General features: G+C 41.5%; 1 protein-coding gene across 1 annotated transcript; it reads left to right on the plus strand.

The window, feature by feature from the left end:
* The first annotated feature begins 287 nt into the window (after window positions 1-287).
* Window positions 288-17,327, plus strand: LOC143369648 (uncharacterized). The gene is made up of 17 exons (XM_076813851.1): window positions 288-321; window positions 4,217-4,280; window positions 6,445-6,550; window positions 8,716-8,814; window positions 8,890-9,073; window positions 9,151-9,337; window positions 10,634-10,722; window positions 13,228-13,504; window positions 14,485-14,566; window positions 14,748-14,900; window positions 15,003-15,198; window positions 15,425-15,603; window positions 15,746-16,112; window positions 16,173-16,513; window positions 16,618-16,935; window positions 17,004-17,117; window positions 17,187-17,327. Exons 1-17 carry the CDS (start codon window positions 288-290, stop codon window positions 17,325-17,327), a joined length of 2,931 nt encoding a protein of 976 aa, XP_076669966.1.
* Window positions 17,328-17,597: the final 270 nt, after the last annotated feature.

A 17,597-nucleotide genomic window follows, 5' to 3' on the forward strand; every position in this document is an offset into this window, starting at 1 on the left:
TACATAAAAATATCCACAAGCTGTTCTCCACCCTCCTCAGCTCGCGCGGAGAATTCCAAAGAAGACTTCACCAACCGTAGGATGAAAGGTTAAAAGGGCTTCCGTGTCGAATGGCACGGACCTGCGCGACCGCGTTTCCGAAATCGCCCGTTGGGCGGCGATATCCGTCGAACCGATTTGGGGACCGTCCCGAACGATTCCTCGTTAGCGATCGCTGCGAATCAGGCTGCGAGACGTCCCCGTGGTAAGTGGCTCGGTTCCGGAGGTGGCACGGTCCGCGACAAGAAATGTCCCAGAATAACCTGCTGCAAGGATACAACTGTGAGTATCATCCCGCGGAGCAGGGGAACGGATAGCCGAGCGGTCCTATCCCCGATCGTTCCTCAGCTAATTCCCCATTATTTTCGCCGATCTGCGAGCCGCGGACTCGGCTGACGTTGTCGCCGCGGCGAATAGTCCCTCGCCGATCTGTCGCGCGCGTCCCCCCGCCGTGAAAAATGAGCCATGATGATGGCGGCTTTCGTTTATTTGCCAGCCAAACAGCTGGGAAAAAGGCGAGGAACGAGGATGTCGGAGTTCTGCCGATCGCGAACCACTCTACGCGAGCCTCGTTGACTCTCCGCCGCTCTGACAGTCTTTTCTCTCGACTCCTTTCCGTTCGCTCGACGGCACCTCGCGAAACGTCATCGATCTGACGGCAATGGCTACCGGTTCTCCTCGCCGATTCCAACCGAAATAGAGCGAAATACGGTAGATTCGCCCGGGTCGATCGCGGAGTGCGCGCCCCGCGTGCTCTAGAGCCACGGGACCATGATTCATTTCCCATGGCAGAGGATCGACACGAGCTCTCCCGCACCATGGTGCGTGACTTTTACTCTTAGCGCGTCGCGTTGCGCGTCCACTGGCGAAGAGGACTCGCCATGCCGTGGTGTAAGTGGATCATTGGATGCCTGTAGGGGCTGTTTTTATATTTGCAAGACTATTTTTTTTATATTTTATGGCAGTGTCGTCGATTCTTGCGTTTTAGAGGAGAATGGTTTTGTGGTGACACTGTTTTTGGGAATATATTCGCCGGTGGGTTTGTTGGGTCGAGCTGCGTTATGGCTGACAAGGGAAGATCCTGAATTAGAAGATTCAAAGAAATTCTGACACTTTGGGAATGTGCGGGGGATTTCCTACGGATTACAATGGAATTGTTTGCTGCGAAAATTCACTCGAACCCGGTGAAATTAACCCTTGAAAATTCGGCTATTCTACGATTTTGGGGTATTAATCGCGAACTGTAGGAGCTGTAACTTAACAAATTATAGGCCTAATTGAAGAAAGTCATTTTTATCTATTTCTTACAGTTCGCGAGTTATAGCAGAAGATTGGGAAATAGCTGGATTTCTAGGGGGTAGCTTCTTACCGCTTTAGAGTGAATTTGGGCAGCAAAAGAATTTCGTAATATGTAATATCCTCTACATATTCCTAAAGTTTCATAATTTTTTTGAATTTCCGGCTGGGGATCTTCTCTTATAAAAGTTGAAATTGTGTTTCAAGACAACAGTTACTTGTTTTAATTGGATCTAGCATTTGGTGGAAAATTATTTTACAGTTCACGAGTTATAACACGAAATCGGTGGATAAGCGGATTTTCAGCGGTCAATTACACCCCCTTAGAGTGAATTTGGGCAGCAAATAAAATTTGCGTTGTAATCGGGAGGAAATTCTCTACGTATTCACAAAGTTTCAGAAATTTTCGAATTTCCGGGTTCGGGATGTTCACTTGTGAGAGTTGCAGTGCTTTCAACTGTGCATGATTGTGGACTGGTTAAATTGTAATTTTAATTCAGGATTAAGAAGTCTCGGGTGCGATATATTCTTCTGTTTTTCACAGAGTTGGGCAAAATGTAATCTAATTACAAATTACAAATTACGATTAACCCAGCAACTGCTAAATTTTGTTTTGAATTTTTTGGCCGGATAAGTTATATGTATGCACGAAGAGTTGCGTAATAGTATAATTATATTCAACTTATGTTTTGTTTTGAAAATATTCGATATTTTTTAAAAAGTCCCAGATGGGGATTGTGGCAGGTTGCATGAAAGAAAACTATAAGAAACTGTTTCTTTTATTATATGCTTTGTCCGTGCATACAAAAATAGCTGTTATTTATGCCATTTTTCCATACAGTCCACGTGTAACCCGACGCAATTCCAATTCCGTTCCGTTCAACTTACAGACGGATTTAAAATTTCTTCGCTTGTTGTAAAAAAACGAAGCACAGAATACACACTTTTTGCTACACACAATATTGACTGATTATATATATAATGTATAAAAAATATATATATATAGAATGAAACTAAACTGTCAGGCGTAACAAATATATTTTTTATATATTTTATATATATATATATATATATATATATATATATATATCAGTCAATATTGTGTGTAGCAGAAAGTTTGAATTCTATTAATATTAATATTATAATTTCTATTAATAGCGTTTGTATTATATATATAATATATATATAATATATATTAAATATTTATAATATATATATAATATATATATAATACAAATGCTATTAATAGAAATTATAATATTAATATTAACGCTATTAATAGAAATTAAAATATTAATATTAATAGAATACATATATATAGGCGTAACAAATATATTTTCGGCGCCGAGTGGTGTACGTAAAATTCCAAAATCCCCGAATGGTGATCGTGGCAGCTAATGGGTTAAAATGTAATTGTGTAATTGATCACACATTATTTTCTGTAATCGTTAATTTAGGCAGTCGACAAAATAGTGTAATTGATTGCACAATTTTAATAGTAATTTATAATTTATAATTAGATCACACTTTGCCGAAATCTGGTTTCTAATTAAATACAGTAATTCCTTACTCCAGTAATTTCTTACGTCCCCGTATGAAATCTCAGCCATTTATTGGGAAGCGTATTTGAACAGTCTTGTCGCGAGATTTATATGAATTCAATCTGTTAGTTGCGTCTGGTGATCAGTGTAGACTAAACAATTCGGTTGGACGAAATCTCCAGCGCTTCGATACGACATTGTCTCGGCACCGTCGAAGAATGCACGCGACGAGGAGGATACATTGTACGCAACGGCACCTGTGCCGCAAATTCCATCCATTTAAATCAGCGCCTCTCAGTCGATGGCACACTTTAAACGTGTCGTTTTGAAAGTGACTCGTTTATAGAGAATTCGAACATAGTTTCAGGCTGAATGAGATCTCGTACTTCCGAACGCTCATCACTGCGAGACGGGTATACAGCGTCTAAAGCACTAACAATAAGCGAAGCCACCTTATTTCTGACAAACGAATAATTCATACTTGTCCATTACCATTTTGCCCAAAGATATGCTCGATATATCCGCGCGGAGGATCGAAAAGAGGATAAACGTGTCACTTTGAATTTCGGGCTTTTAATGAATATGAAATGATTGATACAATTTATTCATTCCACCCGGTTATAAATTCTTTTGGCTGGGCACGATCGAATTTCCCAGAGAGCATAAAAAATCCGCCAAAGTAACAGCTCCAGCTGGCAATGGATTATTAAATAGAATAGTAAAAAAAAGAGGGGAAGGGATTATTTTGTCACGAGCGGTATTAGGGAACAGAAGTATCGTGCTCCCTTTCCTGGGAACCCAAAGTGCTCTCAAAATGACACTATTAAAAACACGAGACTTCTCTTTTCTCTCTGCTTCAAAGAGTTCACGGAGAAAGGTGCTGCCCTTTCGGATGTGACTGTTTAACAGTATTTCTCGTTAGGAAGTTCTCGCTTTGCACACATCCATCTTATAACAAGCCTGCAGCAGAGCTGGGCAAAATGTAATCTAATTACAATGTACGAATTACGATTAAACTGTAATTGTGTAATTAATTACACATTATTCTCTGTAATTGTTAATCTAGGTAGTTGACCATTTGGTTTTGTCAATTATCTAAATGAACGATAACTGAAAATAATGTGTAATCAATTACACAATTACAGTTTAATCGTACTTTGTAAATTGTAATTAGATTACATTTTGCCCAGCTCTGGCCTGCAGTGTTTCGATCGCTTACTTCGCCGATTCTTTGCGGAGTATCGCGCGCGTTAAGAAACTGTACGGCTAGTACGGACGTTTGAATAAATTTATTATTTTTGAGGCGAGGAATTTTCACGGAAGGCTATTGAATTTTGTAGGGGAGACCCAGTACGAAGATCCGCAGGTGCAGTTCCCTCGCCCCATTCCGGACGAGGTAATCAGGTGAGCTTAAAACATTAACATGCATCAGGGTTACACCGTAACCAGCCCCCATTCCTGACTTTAATCCCCAATTTTTTTACCATTCCGCGGAAGATGCTCCAAAAATTTAAAGATAACGGGGTAAAATGCTTCCGCGGAACAGTGTAACGATTTTCCGCACACGCGGGCCGGGTTTAGGGTTTTGTGTGTTGTGTTTAATTAAACGAACGCGCGCGGAATAATAGAAAGATTTTTGTTTCATTTTTATGCCGGCCCCGGGCTGCCGAAATTGTATAATAGGCATCTCTCAAGGCAAAACTAACACGATGAATAGCAATATTCAGAATACGAAGTTCGTTTACATGGTTTGCTTTTTCTGTCTCGATTTCGGCGAGCAAAAAAGTCGGGGGATGAACGAATGCAACATGTCCGTGCAGTTTTTGTCTGGGGTTTTTGGGAATATTCGTTTCACGAAATAAATTAATTACTACATTTTTCTGTAAATTTAATTACGACCGAGCAACTGGGAATTCCTATTTCTCCTTCGATTTATTTATTTATTTATTTATTTACTCGCGGGCGAAGGCCCTTTGGTGTCGAGTACTTGAATAAGAAATTTAAAGGAGAATTTAGTTCGAGTTACAATATACGCAGCTTAAGGGGTCATGCTCAGTCAGGAGGCCGAAAAAAGGGTGGTCTTTGGAAATTTTTTACTCAAAAGCTATAACACATTTGTCTAAAAATCTTTTTTACTTTTAAGCATTGCATCTAGTACTGTGCATCGCAATTTTTTTATTTAAAAATATTTATCAATAACTGAGTTATTGTCTATCACTCGAAGGTTCTCCAAAAAAAAAGGCTTCTGTGGTGACCACTGCTGCTCGAAAGTCGATCCTCTAAAATGAAAAATTCAAAAGAATTTACTGATTATATTATATTATCTAGTATTTGAATGAAGGATTTTTTTTATCTGATGCTTAGTTTTCTTTTAATTGACAAAAATCAGGCATGATTTATGATAAAAATTGAAACTTTTACTTTAAACATCAGCCTTTTTTTCCCAAATCAATATTTCGAAAAATCCTTCGTTCAAGTATTAGATAATATAATATAATAAGTAAATTCTTTTGAATTTTTTATTTTAGATGCTCGACTTTCGAGCGGCAGTGGTCACCGCAGAAGCCTTTATTTTTAGGGAACCTTCGAGTGATGGACAATAACTTAGTTATTGTTAAATAGTTTTAAATAATAAAATTACGATGCACGGCACTAGATGCAATCATTAAAAGGAAAAAAGATTTTTAGAGAAATGTCTTATAGCTTTAGAGTAAAAAATTTCCAAAAACCACCCTCTTTTCGGCCTCCTGACTGAGCATGACCCCTTAATATGTCTTGATACAGCTGATTTGAAGATGGTTACAGATCCATGGAAAAAGTCGACAAAGTCGTCGAAATCATTCGCAGTTGTACAAAGTCTATTTATACAATCGTTTTTTCTAAATTCGTTCGATATGGGGCAATATGAAAAAGTTCCCTAGATCTTAACCCTCGAGCGGGCGCGCTTTGTGAACTCCGTTCACCGATCTGCGTATTTCCTTCATAAGATCTCGGTAATTCAAACGTTCTCTCCGCGCGATCGTGGTGTGTTTCAAGAACCCTATGATGCTTGTAGTTGATTTTCATTTTTGATGTTAAAAATGTTTTACATATACTATTTTTGTGTTTTTAAATACATTTACTGCATTTTTGGATACATTGCTAATATTTCCCCATCACATTTAATTTAAGTTACCACTGTCAACAGAGAAACCGTTTCTGAAGTGTAACATATAAGGGGGCTAAAATGATTATTTGCAACTGATCAACTGAGTTCACCACGCGGCTGCTCGTGTACCTCTCATTGGCGCGCCCGAGGGTTAAGGGTATCCTAGAGATGAACTGATTAAGGGTTTTATAAACTAAGACCAAGTCTGCCATGGTTCTGCGATCTTCCAGAGTGCTCATATTTAAGGTATTGGGAATGCCATCGTAGTTGCGACGGGTTATAAACATCGGTTTGTTGATTTTGAAAGCGACATACCTTAGACATTTGTGTTGGACACCTTCGAGCAGTTTGATATGATTTGATTGGCGCCGGGTTTATGAATTCAAATAAGAGAAAACGGGTTTCTTCTTTTATCTTTAGCGTATATGAAGTTTACGTGAAAGAAGAGACCACAGGTGCTGAAGGAAGAAACGATGTCACTGTTGTACCTGGACTGACATCCACCAATGACCATCAGCTAATTCAAGTAATTATTAACACTATATAACTACAGAATTCATAGTTTCGATCTTTTGCTGTTCTTGCGATAGAGCTGTTCGAGTACTCGAAAAAACCGAGCGGCTCGAATAGAACCGAGTAGCTCGAAGAAATGCGAGAACTCGATTTTTTTCGAGCGGCTCGAATAGAACCGAGAACTCGAATTTTTTTCGAGCGGCTCGAATAGAACCGAGAACTCGAATTTTTTCGAGTGGCTCGAAGAAAATCTAGCGGGCCGAAAATACCGAGTGGGCTGAAAGTACCGAACAGTCCGGTGTGTGTGGGTGGAGTAGTTTGAAGCTTGAATGTTTCAAATATTTTAGAATATGTTTATATACTGGATAATGGTTCGTAATTATCATTATTATTATTTCGACTTTAATACTGATTAAACAGAAGATATAGTACATAAGGAGAAAGTAAGATACGAATAAAGGCGAGGCCGCAGTAATAATGTGAGTAATTAAAATGTAAACTGCAAATGAAAGTATTACCTAACTATTGAAAATAAAACTATATGCTCCACCCAGATCGCTCAGGGAAAAACCCTTATTCTATTATATCGTGTACAAAACGAAATATGGATCTTCTGACCCGATTAACCGGCTACTACAACAAGCAAACTTATATGCTGATGTAGTTGCTTTATTTCATGAATCTGTTGACGTATTAAAGAGTAAATTGCACAGAATGCTAAGAGCGAACGATCAAAATAGCTGGTAATCCGTTAACGCGACAAAACTAAAATTAATAGTATAGTATACACTTTTAATTCCACCCCTCACTTTTCACTTCTATTCTATTTTCTATGTATTTCTATTTTTATTTTCATTTTCTTTTTCATTTTCATTTTCATTTTCATTCTCATTCTCATTTTCATTCTTATTTTCATTTTCATTCTCATTCTCATTTCCATTCTCATCTTCATTTCCATTTTCATTGCACATTTTTCATTTCTCATTACTCATTCTTCACCTCTATTTTTTCATTTTTCTCTCCATTGTTAAGTATAATTTGATATAGTATGCATATATTTAAATTTATTTTTATTCAACACGCATCATGTTATGTATCCTTGCTATATAATGGGTTTTAACCCGTTTATGATTAATAAATAAATAAATAAATAAAATAAAGTCGAAATATTGATAATAATAATTACAAACCATTATCCAGTATATAAGCATATTCTATAATATTCGAAATATTCAAGTATCAAACAACTCGACACACCGGACTGTTCGGTACTTTCGGCCCCCTCGGTAAAAATTCGAGTTCTCGGTTCTATTCAAGCTACCTACTCGGTTCTGTTCGAGCCGCTCGCTTTTTTTCGAGTACTCGGCTCGGCTCGGTCCGAATTTCAAGTTACTCGAATATTCGAGTACTCGAACAGCCCCAACTTCCGAAAAGCCCCAGTGGCCTATCGACACGAGATTTGCGGGGAGGGGTGGGGAGGGTGTTTGGACCCTAAATCTAAAATTGTTGCTTCGGGAATTTATTAGTTTACGAGATATTAATAAAAAACTTTCATTATTTCTGTTGACTCATTCCGACATTATGCATTCCACTTTCCAACTTGTTCTGGATATTAGTATTGGTTGGGGCTAGATTAGTGCGGGGGGCGCGTAAAGCGATGTAAGTTTGGAGATTTCAACCAGAAACTTGGAGATGCGATCCATCCTATTATACAGGGTGGATACCTATTACTTTATCGCTAGGCAATACTCTAGGGGGGTGATTCCACAGGCCCAAATAAGACGAAAATATACAATACAATTTTTTAATATCGCGCTTCGTTTTCGAGAAAATTGGCTTTAAATTTCAGCTAAATACGCATGTCATTTAGTCGCCTGAGGGGCACGCGGGGGTAAGGGGAACGCGTCCAGCTGTCCGTAGGACAAATTGGGGGAGGGCGGGATAAAACCCCGTTAGGGCTACGTATATACAGTTAAAAAAAAATTAACAATAATTTTTTATTAATATTTCTGAAACTAATAAATTCCCGAAGCTACAATTTCAGATTTAGGGTCCACACCCCCTCCCGAACCATCCCCTCAAGCCTCGTGTCGATCAGCCACCATTCGGAAGTATATCCCGATCTTTCAACAAAAATTCTATATTCTACGGATGTTGAATTTAATTTTCGTTTCTTAGAACGACTGTATGAACCTGGACGTTGCCATAGATTCCGAAGTGATCAACATCGATGGCAGTATAACGAAATTTCTCGGAAAGGATGCTTTTAAGTACAAGGTACGAAACCAGGCACTCGCATCATTTTCCTTAATTCCAGAATCCCTAATGAATCAAATCACTCATCATTTCCAGATACTGGATCAGAACGTCAGCGCAACCGAGGACAACGTTATGCTGTACACGCACCCCGCTGTCGAAGGACCCTCCTCGTCCTCCACGCGCCTGATCGACAAGGACGATCCAAGGTCGAAGCTCCATTTCGTCAAGTACCTGAAACGGGACGGAAAGACGCTGAAGATCTGGGAGTGCGGGATCTGTGAGTAACTCGAAGGCGAGCACCGTTGAGAATAATATTCTTCCCCTGGAAAAACGCGCGGTAATTGTTGCTCGAAGGCTCGAAGGAGTTCCGGCACCAGTACACCCTGATGAGACACTTGCCCACCCACACCGACGAGAGGAACTTCAAATGCGAGGCTTGCGGCAAAGCATTCCGCCAGCTATCGACGCTGAGCCAGCACAAGGCGATACACAGCGACGCGCGGCCGTACGTTTGCGAATTTTGCAAGAAAACTTTCAACAGGTCAGCGCCGCGAATCGATACGCAATTTCATCGCACCCCTCTCGGCTCTGAGTCGATCCTCGTGCACCCTTTGAACGCGCACCGCGACGAAAGCAGCCTCTCCTCGTCCACGCGCACGCTCCCACGTTTAAGCCGCGTTCGCAGCGCTCCCGCGAATAATGCGCACGAAAAATTTAAATTACTATTTCCCCCGAAAAAGAACGGCGAAATAATTACTTCGCGTACGAGCACGCGCGGGTCGTTAGCCTTTTGAATCGCGGCAACAAGGAAATTTTAACGAGCACGAAATTTCCGTTAATAAGGTCTAGTCCTGTTTTTATATTCGTTTATACTCGTCGCGAAGATCAGTTGATCGGAGCGACGGGAATCGTTGCATCGGAGCAATTAAATCGATGGGGAATCGGTGCTTTTGAAATCTTAGCAGAGGGTACTTTCTATTTCATTGATCTCGTTTCAAACGAATTTCTGCCACGTCGACACGAGCGTCTTTGAAAATTGTTAAGGGGTGTTTCCACTGTGACACTCTGATAAAGTACCGCTGTTTGGATCTTTTTTTTGTCGCAAAGAGAATGTGTTTACTAGATTGAAATTTTTTCTATTTATTAATACGTGCTTTGAGAATAGAAAATTATTTTTTTCATATTTTTTTAATGCTTGCTTGCGACAAAATAAGTGGGGGTGTAATATGCGCTGTAAAGTAAAAGACGCCTCGACTGCGCGGTCGATTTTGGAGGAACCGTGTGTCTGAAACCAAAATACCAAAGAGATTTGTAACCAGCATGACTGTCGCTGTGGCAGGGAGTAAGGTTAATTAGATTAATGAGGAATTAACAAAATGACGGACGCCCGAAGTTGAACTATGGAAAGTAGCTAAATTTTTTAAACGTTCTGCGACGCAAAAGGTGAGAGAAAAGCGACGAAAATGTGTGATTCTAGTTAGGGCAATATAGATAGTCATGCTGATTACAAACCTCCCTGATTCCACCCCCCAGGTACATGGTTCCTTCAAAATCGACCACGCAGTCGAGGCGTCTTTTAGTTTACAGCGCATATTACACCCCCACTTATTTTGGCGCAAGCAAGCATTAAAAAAATATGAAAAAAATAATTTTCTATTCTCAAAGCACGTATTAATAAATAGAAAAAACTTCAATCTAGTAAACACATTCCTTTTGTGACAATAAAAAGTTGCAAACAGCGGTACTTTGTCAGAGCGTCACAGTGGAAAGATCCCTTAAACTAAATTTTGGAAAATTCATTCGTGACACAGGCTGTTTCATATTTGTACTTGCGCAGAGTGTCTACGTTGATCTCCCACCGGAAGACACACTCGGAGCACAAACCACACAAGTGTCAGGTGTGTGGGAAGGGATTCCATCAGAAAGGTGATTATCGGTTCTCAAAATTCCACCGCTAAACTCGAATGCACCTCGCAGAGGACCTTTTCGACCAATTCGAACAGAGTTCGGAGAAATTGGATAAACGCTTAACGGGTTACTCGCAGTCGAGGGGTAGAAAAAGAACAATTCTTTGGGAATTCATTTCAGAAAGTACATGCACATTTGTATGCAAAGTTTTTTGTATTCGGATGAGGGACACTTTAACGGGTTATTATATTTGTTTTGGTCTAATTAGAAGATATGATTTCGGCGCACTGGTTCGGTCTGTTAAATAATTAAATAAAAGCTATTTTGCAATTTCGAGAATTTTTACCAAATTCCAACGTTTCGGTCAATGATTATGACCATTCTCAAGGAAAGTTTGATAAAAGGGAAAAAATACTGCGTATGCTTTTATACAAAAAAATTTTCTTGCCTCGTGTCTACTGTTTACATCATTCACCAGAAATTTTTTTACTCAAAAGCTATAACACATTTCTCAAAAAATGTTTTTTCCTTTTAAGCATTGCATCTAGTACTGTGCATCGTAATTTTTTTATTTAAAAATATTTAGCAATTACTAAGTTATTGTCCATCACCCGAAGGTTCTCTAAAAGAAAAGGCTTCTGCGGTGACCACTGCTGCTTTATTTTTAGAGAACCTTCGAGTGATGGACAATAACTTAGTTATTGCTAAATATTTGTAAATAAAAAAATTACGACGCACGGTACTAGATGCAATCCTTAAAAGGAAAAAAAAATTTTTGAGAAATGTGTTATAGCTTTTGAGTAAAAAATTTTCAAAGACCACCCTATTTTCGGCCTCCTGACTGAGCATGACCCATGCGTCGCACGTTCCCAGCAATGAACGTGATATTTGTTTAAAAGAAATTTTTTTCTATAAAATCATACGCATTATTTTCTTCCTTTTATCTAACTTTCCTTGAGAATGGTCATAATCATTGACCGAAACGTTGGACTTTGGTAAAAATTCTCAAAATTGTAAAATAGCTTTTATTTAATTATTTAACAGATCGAACCAGTACGCCGAAATCATATCTTCTAATTAGAACAATTTTTCCGGTCGAAATTCAAATTATATTATTACGTTTTGGTATAAAAGTATTTAGTTAATGCAAAATTACAATTAACTTTCCGGGAGCTGTTTTTAGAAATACGTTTCGCGGTGACCAACATTATTCGGAACTGGCTTATCTGAAATCAAATAACGAAGAAGATTTAGTTAGTACAATAGTTTGTCCAGTTTTTAATCGTTCCGATTTATAAAATTTTAATCTGGGACTAAATGGCGGATGTTAATGTGAAATTATCGATTTTCGAAAAAGAAAACACTCATTTTTAATCCATAAAATAAAAACTATGCATTGGAAAAACAAATGTTTCGATTAAAGACTAGATTTGAATGTCTAGGAGAAACCTACAAAGTTTCAGAAAGATTGGTGAAGTGGTTTTTCAGAAATCGTGGTCACCACCGCAATCGCAATTATTTGCAATAAAAAAATATTTTTACACCAAAAGATAATGTAATAACCTGCTAAAGTGTTCCTCACCTGAATACAAAAACCTTTGCATAAAAATATTCATGTACACTTTCTGAAATAAATTCCTAAAGAGTCGTTCTGCTTCTACCCCCTGTCTACGAGTAATCCCTTAGGGTGGAAATTCTATTTTTTGGGCTAAAAACGTAGCAAAATTGGGGAATTTTTTTTTAAGAAATTAGCGATTCAGTTTATCTGAAATTTGGCCAAGTTTTTATGCGTCTTTAAAGAAGCTGCAGTATTTTTTTTTATTCATTTTTAATAATAAATATAGGAGTTACGTCCGCTGTTGGTCATGATATTTATTTTCCAGGTATTCCGAAACAGAAAAATGAAACGGCGTTTTACTTTGTACATATGAAGCTTCAGTTTGGTGAACCGAAATAAAACAAAAAAATTTATTGAGGAGAGTAGTGAGTTTTCAAACAGAAAGGTCTGAACCCATAATTTTCGCCATGCAGTTTTGCGCCAATTCTCTTATGTAACAAATGAAGTATATAACTTATCTGTATTCTGGTTCATCAAGCTGAAGCTACATATGTACAAAGTTAAACGCCGTTTCATTTTTCTGTTTCAGATTACCGGCAAGATAAATATCATGCACACCAGCGAACGACGAATTTTGCGCGGTGTGATGATCGATCGTGCGTAACTCCTATATTTATCATTAAAAATTGATAACAAAAAAACTGCAACTTCTGCAAAGATGCATAAAAACATGTGCCAAATTTCAGATAAATCGAATCACTAATTTCCCCAAAAGAAAATCTCAAATTTCGCTATAATTTCAGCCCCGAAAATAGGATTCCCCGCGTGAACGGGTATATTTTGAAAAATCTCTCGACTTTCTCCTCGGCGGTGATTTATATTCTGTTTAAAACTATCAGAGCCACTCTGCGAGACGCGAGCAACGGTCACAAGCGCTAATGGTTCCGTACCTGTTCCCTTGTCAGGCAATTTGAGAAACCACGTGTTTACTCATACGAACGAGAGGCCGTACAAATGCGAGCTGTGCGGCAAAGGCTTCAATCAGATGTCGAATTTGGTCTGCCACAAGGTCAAAGCGCATGCACACGCGGAGAAAATGCAGTACGTGTGCGGAATCTGTGGCAAAGAGTTTCCGCGTCGATTCTCTTTGAGATCGCACGAGGAGTACAAGCACGGCATAAAGTATCGACATCCCAGCGCCGCCTCTCAGCCAGGAATGAGCGATCCGACCGTCATAAGGAAGTAGGTAGACGTCATGGAACGAATGACGGTTAATTCGCCCCCGGACAGACAGCCTTCTCCAACGTGAACGCGGCCTGAATGTTCATCCCTCAGTCAGCGCCGAGAACAAGCATTTCACAGTTTTCCTCCGCCATTTCTGCCTGTAAACTCATTACAGCCGGCATTTGTAATTGGTAGCCCTACGTCTACGATTCGAGTAGCAATGACTCCAGTCATCCCCGTTCCTCGCGCTGACGCGATCGTTCGCGATTAGCCTATTAGGGTGGTTCTTATTTTCAACCACTTATTTCATAAAAAAATAGTCCCTGAAAAAGATTATTGCAATAGGACAATAGGAAAGGGTGCCAAACAGGACTTAAAGTTTAGAATTCATCAATGGTTTGAATTTTAAGAATTTCACAAAAATGGTAAGCCCTATCGAAATTTTGTTCAAATAATATTAAAAGATCATTAAATTTTCTACAATTAGTGTGTATATGATTTTTTCGTGCCTCCAACCATTTTTTAGATAATAGCGTTTGAATACAGAGAGGTCGGCGCCTTGCGCGCCCCACTTGTACGGCGTGACGTATTGCCTATACGCGCAAGGCGCGGACCTCTCTATGTTCAAACGCTATTATCTAAAAAATGGTTGGAGGCACGAAAAAATTATATAGACAGTAATTGTAGAAAATTGAATGATCTTTTAATTTTATTTGAGCAAAATTTCGATAGGGCTTACCATTTTTGAGAAATTCTTCAAAATCGAACCATTGATGAATTCTAAACTTTAAGGCCTGGTCGGCACCCTTTCCTTTTTTATGAAATGGTACCGCTTTAGGGGGCCAGAGCAAAAAGTTACAAAAGAAATTCAACACGTATAAACAAGGGCCGCTCCTTTAGCCTATTCCGGTCTCGATCGCTCTTGAATGATTGCAGGCGAGCTCGTTCGCCTCGATGAAAAAGGGGGTGCTTATTAATCGTTCGAAATCGACTTACAGTAAGAACGTCAGGATCGTCCAGCTGCCCAGCGGTGACCGTAATCAGACTATCGAAGTGAGGGACAAGGATCCACTGATTGCGGTTAGTAACCCACCCAAGGTGATGCCACGTTTCATTATACTTTTCATACCTTTAATCTCGCAATCTTTAACATTCGTTTGATCTCCACTTGAGTGAGAGACAATAGAAGGACGATAACTGTTGCAAGAACTACCGGGAAACAAATGTAACAATAAAACTTCTAAACTGTATTTCTTGAAAGCCGGACGTGATGGAGTCTGTGGTGATAGATAAGATCGATACGAAAGCGATGGAGATGGCACTGCTCGAGGGGCAAACCCCGTTCGCCTTGTTCAAGTCAGCCAAGGGGATCCCCGTTCTCGTGAAAGTCTCGCCGACTGGGACTCACAAAAATGTAAAACCCATTTTGTACAGCTTACGTTGTAGGACCCAGCAAGCAAGGCCCTTCACACATCTAATTATCAGTCTCTGTTTACGAACACCATCGATTATTCAGATTCTTACCCCTGCGACGGCCGAAGACCTGCGAATGGCTGGAAAGATGACGCTAAGCCCAACGATCCCGGCGGATCTAGACAGGATTAAAGCTGTCCAGATCAAGGTGCCCGTTGTGGCCACTGTCATCCAGAACGTGGATCCCGATGGGAAGATCAGTTTCATCGTGGAGCCGCCTGGGCCTGAGAACGAGCACGGTGAGGGCTCCGCTGCCGTCTCAATGAGCGCTCGAAACTTCCGTCTTGCATCCCCAGTCGTATCGACAACCCCGGGTGATATGATCACTTTACGATACGCTGTTAGCTCGATAGTTCGCGTGGCAACGTTCGGACGTCGTTGCCCGGCTATAATTGGCTCGTTAACGCCGCGCAGTTTTTCACACTGTCGCGGCAATGTGGTGTTTATATGGTGCGTTGTCGACAGAGAGCCTGGTCACGGCACTGGATCCCCAGTTCACGTACAACATGCCCGCCAGGAACGAGCCGGATCGCCAGAATGGCCCCGCTGTATCCTCGGCGATGGAGGACTGCAACGAGTTGCTGGAACTGGCTGCCCAGGGTGGTATACAGTTCGTGCGTGCCACCGAGGATGGCCGTTACGAGGTGACGAACTTGATTCCATGATTCCTGGACTCGTCGCCAGTTCTAAGCGGAGTTAGGAATCGTTTACCTTGTCACGTCGAAGATCCTATGAACTGATGAAAATAGGGATACGCGTCTTCATTGGTGATTTCATTCGGCGCAGGTGATGACGAACAGCGAGGCCCGCGACCTGATGGCCCAGAACTCGCACGACGTGACGATCCTCGACGGCGAGGAAGCGGACGCGATCAACGTGGTGAACATGCGCGGCAACGGGGAGGTCATCATCGGGGATCCTGATAATCAGATCATGGTGCTTGACTCCGCGCCCGCGCAGAAATCCATGCCGATGGACAGCATCGAGATTTTGGAGGACAAAGACATCAGGATCCTCGACGGCAAGAGCCTCGACGATCGCTTCGTAGACAGCATTAGCTTCCTCTCGCAACCGAAAATCGACGACCTGATCCTGGGCCCTAAACCTTTGACCATGGACGGCGGAGTTGGTGGGAGCGAGCACGAGGACGAAGGTAGAGTTTTAATGCGCGCTCAGCTCTTTGAACCACGATGTTCATTGAATTTTACCATAGGCATGGGGCTGCCAACTAGTCAGCAAGAGTTGACGAACATTCTTAGCCATCGCAGCGATATATCCACGCTGTCGACCACGACCCAGCCCTCGATATCCCTGCTGCTGAAGAATCATCCGTCTCTGTCGCTTCTACACGAATCGCTTCCGTATCTGAAGAGCAACAACAGCTTGGCAGAGGATCTTAACATCCTCAGCTCGGCCATGGAGGATCATCATTCGGCGTATGAATCCAAGTTGAAATTGCCTTCCGTTTTTGACGACAGCGAGTCCGACGCCGGCTTAATAGCCATCAGCCAAGCGGACATGAAGATCCTTGGATCGGGCCATCCGAACACGAAGGTAGTACTTAAGAGCTTTCGTTACTTCTTGATCAAATAGAGCACGACACAATTGTGCTCCTGGCTAATAATTGTTTCACCCGCGCATTGGAACTCCCCGCGAAGATTCTGGGCAGCAAGGCGAACTGTCCACCGCAGTCGAAGCTGTTCTCTGGCCTGGGCGAAGTGAAGATCCTTGGGCCGAAGAATCATGGCCAAGAGATCATGACGCCCCAGTATCAAGACATGAAGTTGCTCAGTCCGTACGAGCAGTTCTTGAAGAGCACAGCTGCGAACACGAACGGCTGTGACACCGGCATGGTGAGCACTACCGGCGGGTGCCGGAAGGAAGTGAAGATCCTGGGGAAGAAGTTGGGAACGGGCATCATTACAAGCACGGAGGATGGAAACGTCGTGGAGGTCGTCGAAGAGAAGACCAAACTGGTGAATCAGCTTCTTCTCTGCTAATTGCATTCTTCTTTCCTATGTACTTATGTAATTGTTGCCTAAAGATGATGGACGGCGATGGAGGGTTCTGCAACAGCGCGGACAGTGCTGCGATCTCGTCGCCCCGCTTGGAAAGACAGATCACGGAGAACGGTGGGCCGGACAGCTTCTTGCTCCAAGTAAAGACACATTAGAATTAACCATTTCTCGCAGACCACTGAAACAGAATCTTTCCCCGATCTATGCAGGCCTGTAGCCCGTGCGGCTCGGACTTCCTGAATTTCGATAACCGCCTGAAAGACACCTCGCCCGGCAGCCATTTCGAGCGAGCCCAAAAGGACTCCAGAGACAGCTTTAGCTCCGCCAGTGGACTACCCGATCTCGATTGATGAAGACTCCAATTCCCGCCCCCTTTAGTCCTGCTTTCCTCCCCGACGAAAGAGTTCCGAGCGACGGGGGGAAACTTCGTCGTGGTCGTAGAAATCTTTCCACGGCCGTGAGGGATTCAATTAGAGCACTTCGTACGTGCGAACCACTCGCACGCGGAAGGACACTCCCGGTTCCAGCCCGGGCGCTACCTTCGGTTGGGTGATTCGAGGGGGGGGGACACGTGCGATTAGAAAAAAATGTTGTTTATAGTCTAGGACTCGAGCGCTACT

This window comes from Andrena cerasifolii, chromosome 6 (genome assembly GCF_050908995.1).
Source record: "Andrena cerasifolii isolate SP2316 chromosome 6, iyAndCera1_principal, whole genome shotgun sequence".
Taxonomy (NCBI): domain Eukaryota; kingdom Metazoa; phylum Arthropoda; class Insecta; order Hymenoptera; family Andrenidae; genus Andrena; species Andrena cerasifolii.

Excerpts from the sequence above, each read along its gene's own strand:
- LOC143369648 (XM_076813851.1), top strand. The coding sequence starts at position 288 with ATGTCCCAGAATAACCTGCTGCAAGGATACAACT. Across the intron at positions 9,074-9,150 it reads GATCTGGGAGTGCGGGATCT|GCTCGAAGGAGTTCCGGCAC; the intron begins GTGAGTAACTCG and ends TGTTGCTCGAAG. Across the intron at positions 13,505-14,484 it reads GATCCGACCGTCATAAGGAA|TAAGAACGTCAGGATCGTCC; the intron begins GTAGGTAGACGT and ends ATCGACTTACAG.